This window comes from Wyeomyia smithii, chromosome 3, assembly GCF_029784165.1.
Source record: "Wyeomyia smithii strain HCP4-BCI-WySm-NY-G18 chromosome 3, ASM2978416v1, whole genome shotgun sequence".
Lineage (NCBI taxonomy): Eukaryota > Metazoa > Arthropoda > Insecta > Diptera > Culicidae > Wyeomyia > Wyeomyia smithii.
In genome coordinates, this window is record NC_073696.1 from 250,697,124 (window position 1) to 250,717,374 (window position 20,251).

General features: G+C 42.0%; 1 protein-coding gene across 12 annotated transcripts in view; it reads left to right on the forward strand.

Annotated features, from left to right (window-relative positions):
• Positions 1-20,251, forward strand: part of LOC129727800 (putative transcription factor capicua) — a 109,450-nt gene that overhangs the window by 84,254 nt on the left and 4,945 nt on the right. For 9 of the 12 annotated variants that reach the window (XM_055685984.1, XM_055685985.1, XM_055685993.1 and 6 more), the window contains 9 exons: positions 1,360-3,287; positions 3,633-4,005; positions 4,074-4,454; positions 5,541-5,749; positions 12,503-13,344; positions 13,410-13,585; positions 13,640-13,837; positions 13,924-14,123; positions 14,182-14,320. In XM_055685984.1, the coding sequence (XP_055541959.1) occupies positions 1,360-3,287; positions 3,633-4,005; positions 4,074-4,454; positions 5,541-5,749; positions 12,503-13,344; positions 13,410-13,585; positions 13,640-13,837; positions 13,924-14,123; positions 14,182-14,320 (4,446 nt within the window). The remainder of the gene's footprint in view (positions 1-1,359; positions 3,288-3,632; positions 4,006-4,073; positions 4,455-5,540; positions 5,750-12,502; positions 13,345-13,409; positions 13,586-13,639; positions 13,838-13,923; positions 14,124-14,181; positions 14,321-20,251) is intronic. The other 3 variants (XM_055685996.1, XM_055685994.1, XM_055685995.1) reach the window with 3 other exon arrangements.

The window sequence follows — 20,251 nt, forward strand, 5'->3', positions numbered from 1 at the left end:
CGGTATTTGTGGGGTCACCGAATTCGGGGAATTAAAAAGTGAAAATCGACTAATACATTTGTTTGAAATTATACCTAATGGGCATGTATTCGTTTCGCAAGGAATGGTATAAAATATTCAAAATTGTAAAATGTACCAATAAGCTACTTCCGCACCTAATTGAAACCCGATAAAAACTCATATAGGGCAGTCTTGCCGTAATGGCTATCATACTAATCCACCTGGTCAGCTTCTGTTTAGCTTTCCTAAAGGTATGGATTATCCACCTCAATTCGATTGACGGTAGCCGGCGTCGTGTGGTAAAATCTATAGTCTACCTGCCAAAGAATTTTAGGAAAACCCGATTCAGTCGTTCATTAAACAAATAACGCCGCATACACGCATACAGGCACACACAAACGTACACCATGCGTGTAGACAAGGCGAATGCGAACCCGAACCGAACAACGACGCCGTCGTCGTCGTCGTCTCCACCGGGAGCAATGACAATGGATAACAGCAAGGGATTACTACTACCTATACCGTATACTAGGCTTCGACGTCGAGAATACCGTTATTCACAAACAGAATTCCGTTGAGATTAAATGGATACTTTCGGTCCTTGTAAACGAACAAAATTTTGCGATTTATTTTCCACACTAAATTGAGTTTACAATTATTTCACACTGAACTTTATCTAAGTGCAGCATAGTTTAGTTATTAGTACAATTTTCATAGCAATAGCAACAATGAAGTGATTTAGAATTTTTTTCCCAGTGAATATCCACCATTGTTGATATTTGAATTGAACATAGAAGTCACATCAAAATTTTCACCATGAACTATTTGAATATGAATTTTTGCGATCTTCAAACGGGAGCTGAACTATACGTCAAATGTTTGAGTAAGTAATATCGTTGTACAAAACTTCAAAAAAATCAATTTTTATCAGTACTGCTGTAAGAGAGAGCATCACTGTGCTATTGAAGCCTTGAATTAATTGTGCAAAATAGGATTATCGATGTGTGTGTTGCGGTTGTGTAAGTAACATTGGACGACAATCAATAGAAATGTGCTTGGCGATGAATAAAGTTGCGAAAACGAGTAGTTCTGAAGCGATGATCATACAAATGGCGAACTTTGAAAATAACTAATAATGAAATACGAACGAATAATGTCTGCTGATGAGTGTGCCACGATTAATCATAATTTTAATATGTTGCTACTGGCAGGTCAGAATTTTAAGTTTAAGTTAAAGTTTTCAACGTTGGTATTAGTATATGAGTATTTCAGTGTGATGCAATCTGATCTCAAGCTATACTAAACTTAATTACTCAAACACTCATCATTTTTTTTTTTCTCTTTTCGCTATCATTTCAGTGTCCCTGAGCAGTTCCCGGTCAGCCACACCGTGCAATTCTTTCTCGTCACCAACGGGTCACGCATCGTCGCCGTTGGCCAGCACAACTCAGTCACCGGTTACGATCGGCAACCGTCAGAATGTGTTCATGCCCATCGGCAGTCCGGCGCCGTCCTCCTCCGATCATCACAGTAAGTTCAAAACCAACACTCCTAGTCCGATTATGTACGGAGGTGGAGGGCTGGGTGGAACCGGAGGACCACCAGGTGGCGGTCATGGAATGAACCCCACCGGTTTACTCGGTGTCCCCGGTGGTGGTGGAGGGCTTGGCCAACAGCAACCACCTCTAATACGGCCCGAGCTGCTGAGACCTGCTCAGCCTCCACCCCAGCAGCAGCCGATCGTTTCGCTTCCCCCTACTGGTCACGCTACCAGCGTGATTCGGATATCGCCAGCGTCGTCCCACGGTTCCCAACACCCGGGACTATATTCTTCCTTTCCAAGCCAACAGCAGGTAATAGTAGATCCGGCCCAACAAAGTGGGCCTCATCCGCAGCAGCAACAGGCACAGCATTTATCACGATTACAGGCCACGGCTGGCGGTCAACTCATTCAGCCCCAGCAAACGATCCAGATCCAACAAACGATCGTCCAACAACAGCCACATCTGGCGGCAATCCCACAGCAGCAGCAGCAGCTACATCAACCAGTGACCGTGCCAAAAAACGGCATTAGCACGGGTTCCATCTTTCAATGGCATACATTACTTCCGATAATCCAAGCTCCGGCCTCGAAAACGTTCGTCCACCACCATCAGCAGCAGTCGGGCTATTCCCCAGCCCAGCAGCCAACGGCCACGATGATTGCATCGCCGACGGTCAAAATATGCACTCCACCCCCGTCGGAGCCGGCTGTCGACGATGATTGCGACGACGATCAGGGAGATGATGATGTTTTTGAAGCAGAGCCCGTGAAAACTACCTACAACAATACTAACAATAACAGTCAACTGGCCGGGAGAGACAACTATCAAAGCAATATCGGTGCTGGGAGCGTTGGTAATCACCTACATCGCGAAATGGACACGAATGCCGGTGCGTCTGGTCCGTTCCCGAATCAGCCCCAGGCAAGTGGAGTAGCAAACAGTAAAGCGGAAAATGATTCGCTAGTCAAGCGACGCACACAGTCCTGCAGTGCCGCGCTGCAGGCAGCCAACAGTAGTGCTGGAGGACCCCCAACGGTGGCTAAGGAACCGCAGAGTCCACTCAACAAGAAAGATCCGAAAATTCGTCGTCCAATGAACGCGTTTATGATCTTCTCGAAAAGACATCGCGCTCTGGTACACCAGAAGCATCCTAATCAGGATAATCGAACTGTCAGCAAAATTTTGGGCGAATGGTGGTACGCTCTCAAGCCGGAAGAGAAAACAAAATATCACGAACTAGCCAGCGAGGTAAAGGAGGCCCACTTCAAGGCGCACCCCGAATGGAAGTGGTGCTCGAAGGACCGTCGCAAATCATCCTCATCGACTAAGGACGGTCGTGGTCGGATGGATTCCTTCGATGGAAATGATTCGTTCGACGAAAAAAGTCCGACCACTCCAATGGAGCCTGGTCCCAGTAACCAAAATGATATCATTCCGACAACCATTGCCCCTTACAACATCGTTCATCCTGAGGATGCAACCGATGCCAACCGTAGCGGTGCTCTTACAGCGGACGATAACGGTGTGGAAAAGATGGAGCAAGGCGACGACGGAGCAGCATCCGACGACGATCATCAGATGGTCATCGCGGAGGATTCCGCCGGGTTGCAGCCCATTGCCGAGACGGTCGAAATTGATCTCAAGTGTGCCGAAAAGGTGAGCGATTCGGACGTGGACGATGGAAATTGTGGCAACCAGAACGTCACGGTCGGTGACGAAAATGAGTACCATAAAAGGCAAAAGGTAAGTGCCGAAATGTTATGCTGTTTGTTCAAAAAATCCCTAGAAAACTGATTTTCTTCTGCAATTTAAAATATATTTCTTCGATAAAGCAGATAAGCAGAGTGAATGATACCAGACAGGTTTTAGTTAGGCGTATTCAAAATGTCACACCAAAGACATTTTGAAACGGTAGCATTTTATTTTTAATCTATTCATATTATATCACTTTAAAAACCTTGTATACTTTTAAAACATCTCTCTTGCATCTTTTTAAATGTTCTTTGATTGAGAGTAAAATGAATCATAGGCATTTTAGATTTCCATCTACAGAAAAAAAAATTGATATGCAATGTCCGTTTCTTTCAGGTTTCAAATTCGATGGCACCGTCCCTGCACTCGAACGACGGTAACCAAACCGTTCCGACCGATTACTCGAAAACGGCGACGGCACCGATTGCGGCCGGCTGTGGTAACAACAACAATAGTAGTAGTAGTAGCTCGGCTCCAACAACCCCGTCGGATCCACTAACGTGCAAGCCCAAACCGATAAAGGCAGCGTTGCTGCCACCACCAGTTTCGCACCAATCCGGGGTGGTGGGTCCGATCAGTACGGTGCACTGCGAATCTCCAGCTGGTGGTCCCGGTGGTATGTTACACCATGGTTACCATCATCAACCTCTTAGCTACTCGTACGGTAGTCCGAAAAACCCGGTCGGTGTGTCGCCGTTTCAACCCACTGGTAAGATCTTTCGAAAGAGATTCGCAATAGAGGATACTCAGTGATTGGATTTTTTTATTTCATCCTAGGTGGAGCTTTTAAAACAATGCCTCAGAGTCCGAAGACTATCGCGAAGCAACAGGACCAATACCAGACGGTCTCAACTCCGACTACCATCAAAACCGAGCCTGCGGACGTTTTGTGCAATAACAATAACAACATGAACAAAGCTGCGAACGGGGAAATTTTCAACTTTTCAACCGCCTCGATTAAAGAACTGCAGCAACAACAGCAACAGCAGCTCGTTTCGGCAGACAATAAATGTAAATCGATCAGTTTAAATCCCATTTGCTATACCATCAGTTCGAATGTTAATGGTAATCCTACTAACAACAATGCTACCAAAACGAGTACTAGCAGTGCTAACGCTAACCATACCAGTAACACCATACTGATGAGCATGAAACAAGGTAAAATACTAATGGATGTTATCACTACCACCAACACCACTAATCGTAATAATAATAATAATAATAATAATAGTAATAATATAAATGATATCGCTCACCATCCTCCAATAACTACTCATCTAGATGTTAACCATCATTCAGATCATGAGCTTTCATCATCCAAAACACTCTGCATCCAAACTAACAATGTCGATAACGATAATGCTACTACTACTACTACATGTGCTACTACTACTACTACTACTTCTACTACTACCACTGCTAAGTTTCCCGCTAGTACTACTACCAATGTTGTTCATGTTGTAAATAACGATAGCAATAACAGTATCAATAGTACCAGTAATGCCATTGTTCATCATGCAAACACCACCACTACCACCACAGTCAACAGTAAGCCATTGAATGTTGTGAATGTCGTAACCGTAACAGCAGCTAGCATAGCCAACAGTGTGCTGAACAGCACTAGCACTAATAGCACCGCTAGCGCTGGCAACATGGTTATCTTTAGCCCGAGCAGTGCAATTTTACGGACAGCCAACAGTGGCCAAAAAGCGCAATCGCAACAACAGATGCAACAGCCAAAATCTCTGATCGGGAAAATCAAACTGGACAAGGAGAACGGCACATCCAGCGTCGTTTACGAGACGATTCTTATCGAGCGACGAGAACCACGTTCCGCATTGATAGCCGCTCCGATGGCAGCTGGAACTGGTACAAGCACCAGTGGTACACCAACAGGAATAATCGTCCTAACTCCGGCATCCCTCAACGAACTTCTGCAGTCTAGCAGCACGCGCATCGAAAACAGCGAACCTAAAGACCAAACGCAACCGGCCATCGCTAAGAAACTTCTGTTAACCACCAGCAACGGAGCGGTTTCCGGAGTTACTCCCACTGTTTCCACGACCCCCTTAATCAATAATATTTGTTCCAACTTCCTAACCACAACAGCAACTTCTACTACTTCTACTACCACTACTACTACTACCACTAGCTCTAGTACTACCAACACTAACAGCAAACCCAACAACAACCTCAACCATATCAAGCAATCAATTATAATGATTAATCCAACAACTTCAACAGTTTTGCCATCGCCATCGGCATTAGGCCTACAGCATCACCTTCAACAGCAGCAGCAACAACAACATCATCATCACCAACAGCAACAACAACATCAGTTTGGCTCCGGCGAAAATGGCGGAACAACTGCTATACTAACGCCCAACCAGCTGCTAGCCGCTGCGGCCGGACGGCAAAAATTTATGCTGGCAGTCAACGCGAACAACTCACAGGTGAGTAACAAAATTTAGGTGGTCCAAACGGTTGGAAAGCTTCGACCACACGGTAGGCTTCGTCTTAGGGAAAAAAAGTTATTTTAGTTAGTTGAGCTGACCAGTGACTTTTAACGAGAACATTGCCAGCTTAAATAGTAAATTGGTCTGTTTTGACATTATTAGAATGAGCTTTTGCTGATATACTCAACATTCCGTTTCCTATCAAACATATTACCTACTTTCATATGAGATTTTTTTCGAAACTACAACGAAAATTCTCAAACATGGAACAAAATGGTGTCAAAGGAACTGGTTCAGGAAATTTTCTGTGGCTTCAAAAAAAAATCATTTTTTTGAATGATGCAAAGGTTTACGTCTTGTTTTAATTAATAAGAAGCAGTAACATTTGATTATTTTTTTTACAATATTTACCGATTATCGATCCAGCTCCGATTTCGGAATACGTCGTCATGTAATTCGGTCTTGGCCTGCTACCCTCCAGTCGCCTCTAACACATATTACGCGGGCATCCTCGTCGACAGCATACAACCAACGAGTGCGGGGTTTACCCAACGACCTAACTCGACGGCCTCTATCGAAATTCCTCCTAAATATAGCCTTTGCTGGTCATTCCTCAGGCATTCTAGCTACGTGTCCAGCCCAATAAAGCCTAGCGTGTTTTATCCGCTTCACTAAAACACCAAGAGCTCGCCGATTAGCCTTTTCCATGCTTCATGCAGGGAGGGCCAACAGGAGAATTAGTGTTTTAAAGTGTACAAGTTTTGTACGAGGTTGCAGGCTGCGGGATTGTTAATCTGGAATGATCATCATAATTCCTACTTCATTCTATCACCACCGCAACACCAACATCCGTCGAACTATCACGCTCTCTACCAGCCACCATGTACATCGTCTTGGCAGAACTTATGACAAGTTATATTCCCGCAGATTTCCATTAGAGAGACCCAAAGACGCTCGACGGTTAATATCAATGATGTAACACCGCCCGCGAAACTTAGGAGCATGTGAGGCTTCGTAATGAAGATACCACTTCTCTGCACGCCTGATGTGGAATCATCAAATATTCGAACATAATACGTCATAACTCATAGCTCTCAAATAAAACAAACGCTGCCCTAAAGTCTATAAACAATATGCGAAGATGGTGAGTCTGCAAGTTGAATAGATAATTGGTCCATAGTGGAGCGTCCCCCTCGAAAACCGCATTGGTATTTTCCAACAAAGGTTTGCTTGAACGGCCTCAGTCTATGAAACAGAATGAAGACAATTTTGAATGCGGTATTGAGCAGAGTTATGCCTCGATAATTACTACAGTCCAGGTTGTGACCTTTTTTGTAGATCGGGCATATGAGACCTTCCACCCAGTCCGAGGGCAATTTTTCATCAGACCACACTCTCAACATGATCCAGTAGATGACACAATACAGCTGTTCGCTCCCAATTTTGAAGAGTTTGGTGGGAATGCCGTCCTTCCCAGTTGCCTCGCAGTTCCTCAGCTCTTTCACTACTTTCTTTACCTCGTCCAAAGATGGTAGATACAAAGCTTGTCTATTATTCTCAATATCCATCCTGCTCCCTTCGACGCCCTCTGTTTTCCTCGTCGTTCAACAGGGCACTAAACACCTGGCCATCTCTGATCCATCCCTGTCGTTACACATGACAGGGGCTGACACGTTTGGGTTCCTGATTCCGGTAATCTATTTTTTGTAGCACTCCGCAGAACGTTTGCATTAAAAAATTGACTTTTTTCGGATGGTGATAACAAAAAACTAAGACACAGAATTAAGTTTGATAAATTTACCATGAAAGGTAATTTTGTTAGCTTTCTTGCTAAAAAATGTTATGCTCTTCCCAGCGGTCTTTCGACAATTAACCGGAACATTCATCACAGCGGTCGAAAACATGCGTGTTTTATTTATCAATTCCTCTTCAGTTTTCGCTACAAAATTGTTGGAGTAGATCTTACTCTTCAGATTTGCCTAGAAGTTTTCGATGGGACGCAGGTGAGGAACATTGGGCGGCTCGCTGACTTGGGTGCCACATCGATATTCAACCATTCCATCTCCTCCAATGATCAATTCGAGTAGTGAGCCGAAGGGTTTTCGCCCTTATGGTATTTCTTGATGAACGACGCAACATTCGGCATGCACTTTGTACTATCAATATCCCCGTTCGCGGTCAGTCCGGAGCGAAAGAAGAGCGGCTTTGACATCCCTTTCTCGCTGATTCCAAGCCACAGCAGCACCTTCTTGGGGAGCTTGGTGTCTGAAATGAACTTCACCTCGGAACTCACTTCTTTTGGGGGGGAAGTAAAATACGAAGTGCCCTGCCAGTCGTTTCCATCCAGGATGAGATAGGTCCATCACCACTGCCACGTCGCGTTTCGCCGGTAAAATGGACTTAATCATCCTATTTAGCCGCTACTGCTGCGTCATTGCCTGCAGCTATGATACCAGTGGACGGGACTGCCACTTCCTGACATGTATGTAGCCAGGTACTTTTTTACTGTTGCACCAATCTCCCGACCAAGCGCACGCAGCGATGTAGCTACTTTTCCTCGGTCTCCCACTTTAGCATCCTTTGGAGCATCTAGTCGCCAACGACGGCTGTCCGGAACAGGGCTTCCTTTGGACGCTCTGATTGTTGTCCAACAGTGCCAAGATGTTTTGAATGTCGGAACGGGCGTATCCGTCTTCCATAAAGTGCCGCACGATGTCCGTTTTCAACGCGACGGGGTACCGTTCTTTGAAGGCGCACACTTCTGAACGGAGTAGCTTCGCTATCACGGTTAGAGTTCGACTGATAGAGCTGTCAATTTTTTTCCGCTGACTCATAGGTTACAATGATTGATGCTGCATGGGTAGTTTCGTCAGTGATATCTGATAACTAAAAATTGCGATATTGCTCACAAAACTACGTAAAACATGCGTAACAATAAATCTTTTGATGCTTAATTCGCCTCTAGATCAAAATACAAAACAGATGGTCTATTTAATGTAATACGATGATTTTCAGAGGCCAGAAATCAACTGTCATCATTTTTAAATTCGTGATGGAAGGATTTCCGGTTCTTGGTGAACAACTCAAATTGGCCAAACAGCATCAAATATTGGCATTTCCAGAAACAGGATGATGCCTAGAAACTATCTACAAGAGCTATTTCGAATTCCAAGATGGCGACTTCTAGTTTCTGCGAAATAGCCTAAAATGGTATGTGGCCAATATCTCCAATATTTCTGGAAGTTGAACTCCAAACGGAATTTCGAAATCCCGCGAAAGCTTCTAAACGGTCGTATACCACCCAATATGAGTTTTTTTAAGAACTGGAATGATGTCCAGAACCGTCCCCAGACACCATCGTGAAAGTCAAGATGGCTGATGAGTGATTAGAATGGAATATACGATTGGAATATGTGAGTTGTAATAGCCACGTCGAGTACGTTGACTAAACTTATATATAAATGCAAATTCCGTATTGCAGTTGATCTTATTTCCTTTGTTTCGGAGATGCATTCAACTAGAATGGTCAAACGCCATTAAACGGGCCGCTGAGAGCAAAAGTGGTAAAGGTTCTTTCGGTGAGTTAGTTACTAATCACCGAAAATCATATTTCGGTAAAAAAATCATTTTATACCTCATTTTATTGTTCACCTATGAGTGGTTTCAAGAAAAGCGGAAAACTCTAAAATTACTTTCGGAAGTTGACGTTTTTACGATATTTCTTTGAATTATGTTCCATTTCCCTTGTACATAGTTGATCCCCCTAAATAATTTAAAAAAAAACTCGGGGAGCTCCTGGATTACTTTCGAAAATCGACTAATTTCACGTTATAAACGGATCAACTCTCCAAAAGACAACCAAGATGTTAACTTTTGGATTTTCCCCCAGTATACAAATTAACCTGGAAACAGGTAAAAAAATCCAAAACAACAGATCATCCGAAAGTACAGGTCGGACTCGATTATCCGGAACATCAAAAAAATTCTCATTCCGGATAACCGAGTTTTTCGGATAATCGAACCAGAGGAAAAATATTAAAATTTGCGATTAACGAACATAGAATAAATATTTACTTTTATTATTTTACTCGTATGATGCAGTGGCGTAACCAGAAATTATTTCTGAGGCGAAAGGGGGTGATTTCTTGAGAAGCATAAAAAAATAAATAAGATTTTCACTTATTTCAAACATGTCCCAAACATGCCGCAAGGGACATGAATGGTAACAAATATGCCAGAAGGGATGGTAAAGGTAAAATTTCGGATAAAAAATTGAAAACGAGCACCAAAAATAAAAAAAAAAATCCGGATAATCGAGTCTAAAATTCCGGATAATCGAGTATCCAGATAATCGAGTCTGACCTCTCGAATTATTTTGTCGAAAACATGGATGTTCTATGTTCTCAGATCGAGCTGCAATGCATCCAAAATGCTCAGACTGAACATGTACCACTTTTTTTTTTTATTCTAATTATTATTAATAAAATAAAGGCCCAATCGCAGAGAGCATAACGGGGCCGGAATTTCTGTTGGAGTAGGGAAAAGCCTGCTTGAGTAGAATCAATAAATATTTCTGCTCAAACAGGCATAAAAACCCTCTCATCTTTTCATATATAACAATACAATCACAAATAAATAACAAATCACAGCACTTAAAACTAGAAAATCTTCAAAAATATGATTCTTGCAGCTTTAAGAGTCCAAAATAATGAATTCAGGGGCATTCACATTCTAGTTGAACCCGTTGAGCACATAAAATCTGAAAAGAAAACAAAGATGTACTAAATAGGAACATCAATGAATTTAAGAAAGGAATATAGAAGACGCATATAAGGGAAATCTAAATTTGCTAAGACATCACGAACAGGGACATTAGGTTGCTTATTCCGAGCTTTAAGAGAATTTTCTGAATTCGATCTAGCTTCACGATATAACGGGCATGACCAAATCAACATGTTCAATATCGTGGTAACCCTCGCCACAGGTGCAAAGGTGATCCTCTGTGAGTCCTATACGACGAAGGTGAATGTACCACTTTTGTTCTCAACGAAATGATGATTATGTTGATTACCAAAAATTGTTTTGGCTTTAATTCTGGCTAGGTTATCAGATCTCGGGTTTTCTGGATATTCCAGTATACTATTACCTTCAGAATTGATGTGGCTAGAGCCCAAAATCCGACTCCAGATGTCATTTTGAAATCTAAGAAGGCGACTAGCGATTTCTAAAAAAAAAAACACCCAAAAATGGTCAATTACCGTTCAAAATGGTCGGTAATTATCTTCAGACGCCATTTTATATTTCTAAATGGTAACTTCCGGTATCTAGAAAACAACCTCAAATGGCCAGCCGGTTTCGGTTGTTCACGTTCCCACTATCTGCCGAGAATCAACTCCACCCGCCATTCTGATCCAAGATAGTAATTTTCGGTTTCTGGAAACGGGCTAAATTGAGCAATACCAGCCAACACGAACATTTCCAGAATCAGGATGATGTTTAGAAGCCGGTAATCAACCGCAAACGCCATTTTGAAATCCTAGATGGTGACTTTCGGTTTCTGGAAAACATCCCAGAAGAATTAAATACTATTTCTGGAATCGGGATGATACTCAGAAACCAGAAATCAAGTCCTGCCATGATTTTGAAACCCGAAATTCTAGTTTCTGTTAAACAACCTTAGATTGTTTATTGTGATGCTAGAAGTATAAGTTGTAAAATGGTATGATTTAAAAATGATCTTTAATTTTAAAACCTTAGATCCCGAACAACGCCGGGAACGTTGAACTACTTTTGTAGTCTGCCATTTTGTTTTTTTTATCAATTTCTAATGTTCAAATTCACCTTTATATAAGGGCAAAAGATTCTTTTTCTATGTCATTTTTTTCACCTTAAAAAAGATACGAAAACCACCTTCGACTGTTTTAAAACAAATGTCATTATATGATATCAGATCTATAGAATCGATCGAGTAGATGGGAATTTAAAGATACCATTGGTGATCTCTCTCGAAAATGTTAGTATAGCTTTTATACGTGCTTCTGAAATGATGGATAGGTCGAAAAAGAAAGGATGGATAGGTATAGAATAGAAATTTTTTAAAAATCTGACGAATCTAATTTAAACTTTAAAAAATCCATGGGTATGTCTTTACCAGTTTTCTGGGCTTGATTTAATCTTTTTAACATGATTTAGCTGAATTTGTTTCTTTTAGTGTTTTTTTTTTTTTTTTTTGGAAAATTTTTTAATTTGTTCTTCAAAAAGCAACATATTACCGAAATTTCATTCCAATTAAAAAAAGTCGAGACAAATGTAGAAAAACATTTCGAAAGGTCCTATCTGCTTTCATCGTTTGTCCGGATTGTTTTTCATTTTGGTAACGATTTAGCTTTAATAACTCTCCCAAGTCTGGTTTTCATTTAGAAGGCTAGAGTGATCTCTCCGCTATCAACTACTGCAAATGACGTGCCATAAAAGATGTTTAATAAGTTGTGGTCATTGAATAAAAGTGATCGATCAAAAAATCGATCAAATCAGGTAGGACGTTTTGAAATGTTTCTCCAGGAATATGGCAATCTGTCCAGCTTTTTAAGGTCCAGATACTCTAAAGTGTGTTTCTAAAGCAGCCTAGGGACGTTCGATGCTAAGCTTCAAACTGTAGCTTTGCTTGCAAAAAAAAAACAGATACCTGCTTGCGCTAACCATCTCAATTTCTATCTAACACGGAATTTTTCCCATCTATCTCGATTCCAGTTTGCATTCGTCCTTCCCGATAGCCAGCAGTACGCTCTTAACGACCGCTCGAAACTGTATGCCAATGCAACTTTATCCTCAGCCACTTCTTCCTCGCTAGTTGCTTCCTCTTCTGCGCCATCCTATACCTCTTCCTCGACCACTTCCGCTGTTTCATCAGCCAATTCCACAGTACCAGGATTATCAGCTTCAAACGCTTACGCACTAACCCCATCCGCGATGATGCAGGGACAGCAGTTGAAGCCAGCCATATCGACAAGTACAACCGCAACCCTTCAACCAGTACAATATTTGATACAGGGAAAGATACCGAATCTTTTGATCTCTGCCGCCACACAGGGCTACCAACAGCACCAGCAACCGCCTCAGCTTATGAGCATCAAACAAGAACCGCCGGAGTCACCTGGTGGCAGAAATCTGCCTGCCACACCCAATTCCTGCTCCTCGAGCACGCTGCTAGCCTCGGCAGAACTGGCGGAACAGCAGATAGCCGTTCCGGCAGGAGCAGCATCCGATGAGACTGACGATGATTTCGAGGCTCCCGAAAGCAAAAAGTTCATTCTCGCCCCAACACCGGCTCAGCTCGGTCGGGCTCCCTTGCAACGACGGCAGATGAGCACCAGCAGTACCAACAGCAACGGCGGAAATTACACTACCAATCAAACCAGCGTCATCGGAGGAGACGGTCGTGATGAATGCAACAACGGACCCTCGTCTCAACTGCCATCCTCGCTGCCAACGCCAACTTCGGCTTCAATGGATGACTTCCAGAGCCCGCAGATTTCGCCAACCACCAAAACGAAGAATTTCTTCAAGAAAGTTAAACCGGATGATATGGACAAGTAAGAAATATTGAAGTTCAACAATATGTACATTTTATCTATTTTTTTATCTTTTTCATGAACAGCGTACTCCGCCAGGTTGATTTCGAGAAGAAGTTTAAAACATTACCCCAGTTCAAACCAGAGGACTGCCAGTCGCCCAGTGCAATCTCAGTGCCATCGTCACCCCGGGTGTTTACCCAAAACTATCGTAAAAAACAATCCCAACAGCAGCAGAAACATCAAGATCAGCTTAAAACGCGTAAGTTTTGCCCTACTTTTGATCGTACGTTTTATTGAAAAAAATATTTCACAGCACTGGAAGACGAACATCACCAGCAAACGCAGCAGCAACATCAACTACAGCAGCAGCAGCAACAGCATCACCCGCCACCTCCACCGCCCCTAACATCGGATAGCAGTGCTCCGCTGTCCTCCACGGCCACCCCCTCCAGTTCCTACATAATTGGCAATAGATTTTTCGGACCGGACTTCAACATGGACCAGTACAAAGGTAAACCATAAGCACCATACCTTACCTCGTGCTCCACTTCTCACTCCAGCCATTGTCAACAACATTCTATCACTAATTGAACGAAGGTTTCTTCTCGGTTGTAGACATGACAGCAGACAGCACCGACCGCTCGCCGCGCACACCGAAAACCCCATCGACCCGGTCCGTCAATTCTGCCGAGGAAAAGGGCCACCGAAAAATCCTCGAACAACGCCGCAACCTGGTGATGCAACTGTTCCAAGAACATGGCATATTTCCGTCGTCACAGGCGACCAACAACTTTCAGGTATGTCTTAGTACGTATAGTTTCAAGAGCGTCTTTCATTGAACCACTCCCCTTCCAGCTGGCGCACAGCGATATCTTTCCAAACAAGCAAAGCTTGCAGCTGAAAATTCGTGAGGTTCGCCAAAAGTGTATGGCTCAACAGCCCGGTTTTACACCCCATTCGGCTGGGCCGATGACGCCGACCGATCTTGGTGCTGGTAAGTGGAGAAGGAAGTAGTTAGACGCCCCCGGGGTTTTCACTTTGTTACAACCGTTACAACACACTGTCAGGACAGGACAGGGAATTGAATCGTTAAATATTATTGTACATTCTTTCATTTTGCTTTTCCGTGGTATTCAAGCTTAGTGCAGGTCGAATTTTCCTAATGATATGCAATGCACAAAATTGCAAACAACAAATACAAATCGCTACCGCAGTGAAAGCGAAAATTTTCAAGACCAGATTATAGTTAATACACGTTTACCAAACAATCCGTTGTGCTGTTGTGATTCAGTTTTGAAGAGGTGAAAAGAAATGTGTCCAACCAGGGGCGGTGCTGCAACTCTGGTTACAGGATTCCGGTAAGTTTTCTGTTTTTCTTTTTTTTTGGGGTATCTAGAGTAAGAATGCGGGACAACACGCGTAGTTCGGAAGGTTTTTCAGCACTGAAAGAGTGAGAAAGGGGTTTATTTTATTGATTGTAAATGGTTAACTAATAAAGCATTCAATTGATTCAATGAAATTTCATGGCTACGATTGCAATCCAACATGGGCCTAGAGTTCTTTAGTACCTGAATTTTCGAGGGATGTTACTCCGAACCTAGTACGAAAGCCATCTTTAGCTAACACTTGGCATCCATTGAAAAATTGTATTTTTTAACCAATTAAGTAAAAATCTCTAAATATCTGGCTTTCTCATGCAAATATGAAATCGTTTGGAGTAGGAAGTCATCAAAATCACTATTACGTTAATTGTAGAATGTAAATTCGCTTGAGCATACCCGTTTCATTTTTCCAGCTATGTTTAAAGTAGGAGATTTTTTCAATCATGTAGTAAAAATATACCATGATTCTCTTACATGAACTTTTCAAAAAATCGTTGAGTTTTTATTCATTTTTCATCCATGCACAAATAGATCAAATGATTCTACATATCATTTCCAAAAACTTTGAACAGACATTCATTCCTTCGCGTAACTATTATGACAAAGCTGCACTGCAAAGGCTAGCTTGTGTATTAATATACACTCTGGAAAATAACTATTTTTTTTTTGAAAAAAAGTTAAAAGAAAATTAAAAATAATTATCTAAAAAAGCTTATTTTTTGAAAATCTTATTTTTTTGTAAAAATTACAAAAGATTACCTTAACAATGCAACCAGTTCGATCATGAAGAAATCAAGAAAAAAAAAAATTTTGCAAAAAAAAAATATTTTTAAATTTGTTTTTTCGACAACTTTGCCGAAGACATTATGCTTTTATTCAAACCGTTTTGGTTGTAGAAATACTTTTTATTTCCAATAAAGCACTCTATGGGGAAATAAAAATATTTCAGTCAAAACGGTTTGTTGGATTGGGTCTCTTTGGCAAAGTTGTAAATGATAATTTTGTAAAAAAATTACGCGGATTCCGGACTTTTTTTCTTACGCGGATTGCGGAATTTTGTTACTCGGATTCCGGAATTCACGCGGATTCCGGAACTTACGCAGATTTTTTATACGCGGATTCCGGAATTGACACCGTTTTTTTTACGCGGCACGTATCCTCCGCGTAAAAAGCGACTTTAGTGTACCGGAACAAATTGTTTCAATTTCATCATAAATCATTCTTTGCATGCAAAATAGTAAGATTTTTTTGAACAGTTGTCTCCGTGCTGGCTTGAAAAGCCACCAAAAAGGTTACCTCATAAGTTATGAGTCATTACCATAGAGCTTTCTGACAGCTCAGTCACGCACACTAAACTCAGATTGTTTGCCTCATAAATGACTCTTGCTTAACTCTACCGGAATTGAGCAAATCGAAAAATATAGTCTTTTTTGAGTTGTCCTGTAGTATCGAATAGCACGAAAAAATGTTTGTTCTGTTAACAAATTTGACAGTTTGCTTGCAGCGATTCACCAGTGTGCTTCAGAAGTATTGGCATACCAACTATAAAGAAAGTATTCGCATCAACAAATAATCAACGAACATTCCAGTTCTGGTTATTTTTCGAGAAGACAAAATAACTATCAACAACTTTGCCGCGGTTGACGGGTGGTTGGCGAATGACTGGACCAACGGCGCAATATAGTTTCCATATGCGAACTATTAGCCTCCGGTTACCGTTACCGAACCAGTTACCGAACTCCAACTGGTTGGTGCCAACCGGGATGTGAGTAACTAGTAAGAGGATCAGGTAACCAACTACGGTGGAACTATTGGTCGCATGCTGATAGGGGGAGCGGGCCTCCTCCCTTGGAAGGAAGTTTCCTGGACATGTAACGTCACCACAAGCACTCTAAGTGACGCACCCACAAGCGTTATGTGCAAGTCCTGGTTGGTTGTGTCCGGGACCTGCACCGCGAAAAACAAGAATCAACGAACGCTATAACAGAAAATTCGAACCAGAATAATCGGCAAAGACCCAGGCGACGAAAACGGACTATCGATTGAAAACTCGGAACATGGAACTGCCGATCTCTCAATTTCCTAGAAAATTTAGACCGATAATTGGACGATTCAGCGCACACCGGCTGACGAATGAAAATAGCCTAAGACTAATAGACTTTGCGGCCTCCAAGAACATGGCAGTACGTAGGACCTTTTGAAGTAGAATACGTCTCTCAGGAAGTTCGGCTACATAGGGATGTGAAATGAAAATCTAAAACCGAAAAAAGTGAAAAATATGTCCAATTTCAAATGCTAATAAATCGGTTAGTATTCGATGGATTTTCTTCGTTCTTGCAGCAATAGATTGGAAAATCTTCTAAGATTCTTCCCAAATGCACATAATTGTAATTTTATTTTTCAAACTATTGTACTATTGGAAATAGTCAAGCCTTGTCAAAACGAAACTTCGGCCTCTTATTGGTCGTTATATGATTGCTTCCCAAGCACGGTCGACAGAATCATAGACCTTGCCATTTGAAATGTGCTATTTGGCCTATATAAGAGTCTGTTTCAACCGAAGCCGCTCATTATAATTCTAGACTGCCACAACAGCAGTCCTCCCTTAGCAGCAGCAGTGGATACAGCGGCAGTAGCAGTGCATCGGATAAAGGCCACAGCTGTGGTACGGCAACGGATAGCGGAGCGCGTCTCAGCATCGATAGCAGGACCAAGTAATGCAGGGCAGCGGATACCAATGGCAACGGAAGCGTCCACTGCTGTGGCAACGTTGACGTTGGTCTCAGCATCTATATATAGACCGTTCCGATAATTATAAATACACTTACGATCAACCGTCATTTCAAATAACGTGCAGTATTCAACCAAACGTTGGCTGCGTCTTGTTGTTTACATCCAAAAGAAACAGATGCTGTCATTTTTTCTAACATTTAGTGCGAAATTTTGAAATGCGTGGCCTTTCTCCCAAGCAAAGAAAGCAAATTGTGCACAAATGGGGCACCGTGAGTGGTCTTTCTATAAGAAAAATAGCCAGAGAAGAAGGTATAAGTGTCGGAGCAGTTCAAACCGCATTGCGGAAGTATTGTGAAGAGTGCACATTTACTGATGCCCCAAGACGTGGTAGAAAACCCGGGCCTGTTGATCCCACAATGGACAAAAAGGTTAAGGAATACTACAAGCGGCATCCATCGGCGAGTAACGTTATGCGTGCCAAGGGAAGTATGGGTCTGCAGACCCGTCGGAAGCAGAAGCAGCCAAAACGAAATCCAAAACAAGCTGAATTTGTGAAACCGAGAGCTTGGAGGCTTTATGACAAACTTCTGACCAAAAAAATGGGGTGTGTTATCATGGATGACGAAACCTACATAAAACTGGACTATAAGACTCTGCCAGGACCGCAATTTTATATATCACCGAAGGGAAATGATGTTCCTGGACCAGTGGAAGCCATTTACACCGAAAAAATCGGCAAGAAGGTAATGGTTTGGCAGGCCATTTGTGAATGTGGGAAAATATCTTGTCCATTCATTACGAATGACACAATGAATGGTAAAATTTACGTGAAAGAGTGTTTGCAGAAAAGGTTGTTACCGATGGTTAAACAGCATAACAATCCTCCAATCTTTTGGCCCGATCTTGCTTCCTGCCATTACTCTAAGGATGCACTAGGGTGGTATAAAACAAATAATGTCACATGTGTCCCAAAGGAGATGAATCCTCCAAACTGCCCTGAAATTCGCCCTATTGAAACTTTCTGGGCTTTGACCAAGGCAAAGCTGAGAAAATATGTCAAACCAGCGGACAATGTTGAAAAATTTAAAAAAGATTGGCTTAAAGTGGTAAAAATGGTCGGAGAACACACTGTGCAATAGCTTATGAGTAGTGTTAAGAGAAAAGTTAGAGAACTCGCGTATCCTACGAAAAATAATCCCAACTTGAATTAAAACTGGAAAGAAAACACTTACTATCTATATTTCAGAATAAAATGACCCGAAAAATCCTGTATTTTTTGTTTTATTCAAGAAAGAAGAATGTATTTATAATTTTCGGAACAGTCTATAAGCAGGGCCAGCTGATGCAGTGTGGCATTTTAGTGAAATGCTGTATCTAAGCGATAGCAGGCACACTAGCAAATGCATCCAATGAAAAGAACGTTCTGGAAAGCTTTTCAGTGTTTATTTTCCCCCAAGGAATACTTTATGCGCACTGCCAGTGATAACGCAAAGATGTAATCGGCATCTTATCAAACATTGAATTAAACAACAAATTGTCCTTTTCGGGATGAAAAAAAAAACCTAATTGAAGAGTTAATATTTTCCCTTCAATCAATTTACACTTTCAAGAAATTTGGAACATATATATTTGGCTTCATCTCCGTGTCTCAGAACGTACTGAATTATCTTTTCCTTCAGTCATGAGCACAACATCCGAAAAGCTTTCATTATCAGCATAAAATTAATTTTTCGCATAATCATAATTCAAAAATTATCAAGTTCATATCATGACAAGCAACTATATTATTGAGAATGGTCAATCCTTGTTGAAGCGCGAAATTTGACTGGTCTGATTAGTCGTTAATATGATTGCTTCCCAAGCACGGTCGACAGAATCATAGACCTTGCCATTTTAAATTTGCTGTTTGTCTGTATAAGGCCTCTGCCATGGCGAACGCGAACGCGAGCGATGGGGCGAGAAACTTGCCGTAGGTAAATAAACAGCTCTCTTTACGGCTTTAGTTTTTCGCCCCATCGCTCACGTTCGCGTCTACTATGACAGAGGCCTAAGCATGGGAATTATCGACTGAAATGGCTATCGATAGTTATCGATGATTTCCTACTACTATCGATAGGTTTTTCATCCCTACATAAGAGCCTGTTTCAGTCGAAGCCGCTCATAATAGTTCTAGACAGCGACAACAGCAGTCTTCTCTAGCAGTAGCAGTGCAGTGGATACCAGGCGGATAGCGGCCACAGCTGTGGCATGGCAATGGATAGTGCACTAGTTGCAGCGGATCTCAGCATCGATAGCAGCTGGGACAGCGGATACCAATAGCAGCTTATAGCGGCCAAAATATTAGCATGGCTACGGATAGCGTAGCAGATGCAGCGGGTTTAGCATCGATAGCAGCTGATGCAGTGAGGCACTTTAGTGAAATGCAGTCTCTGTGCGATAGCGGGCACTAGTAAATGCATTCAATGAAAAGTTGACTCGTTTTGACAACACATGAGCCGTCTAGTTTTGAGTGTTAAATCAGCTTTTCATTGTTTATTTTATCACAAGGAATACTTTATTCGCACTGTCAGTGATAACGCCAACATGTGATCGGTATCTTATCCGATATTGAATTGAACAACAAATTAAAAAATGACTTACACGCAAGCAGCCGGGTTTTCTTGTAAAAGTATTCTACTTCATCCTCGCGGTCGTGGCTTTGCGCACAACCCTCCTGTGATTTTTTCCAGCATAGCCCCCAACATCTGTACACCTGCAGATCACCTAACCAAACAGAAACTCCAAATCGACCACGTTTTGATAGATGGTCG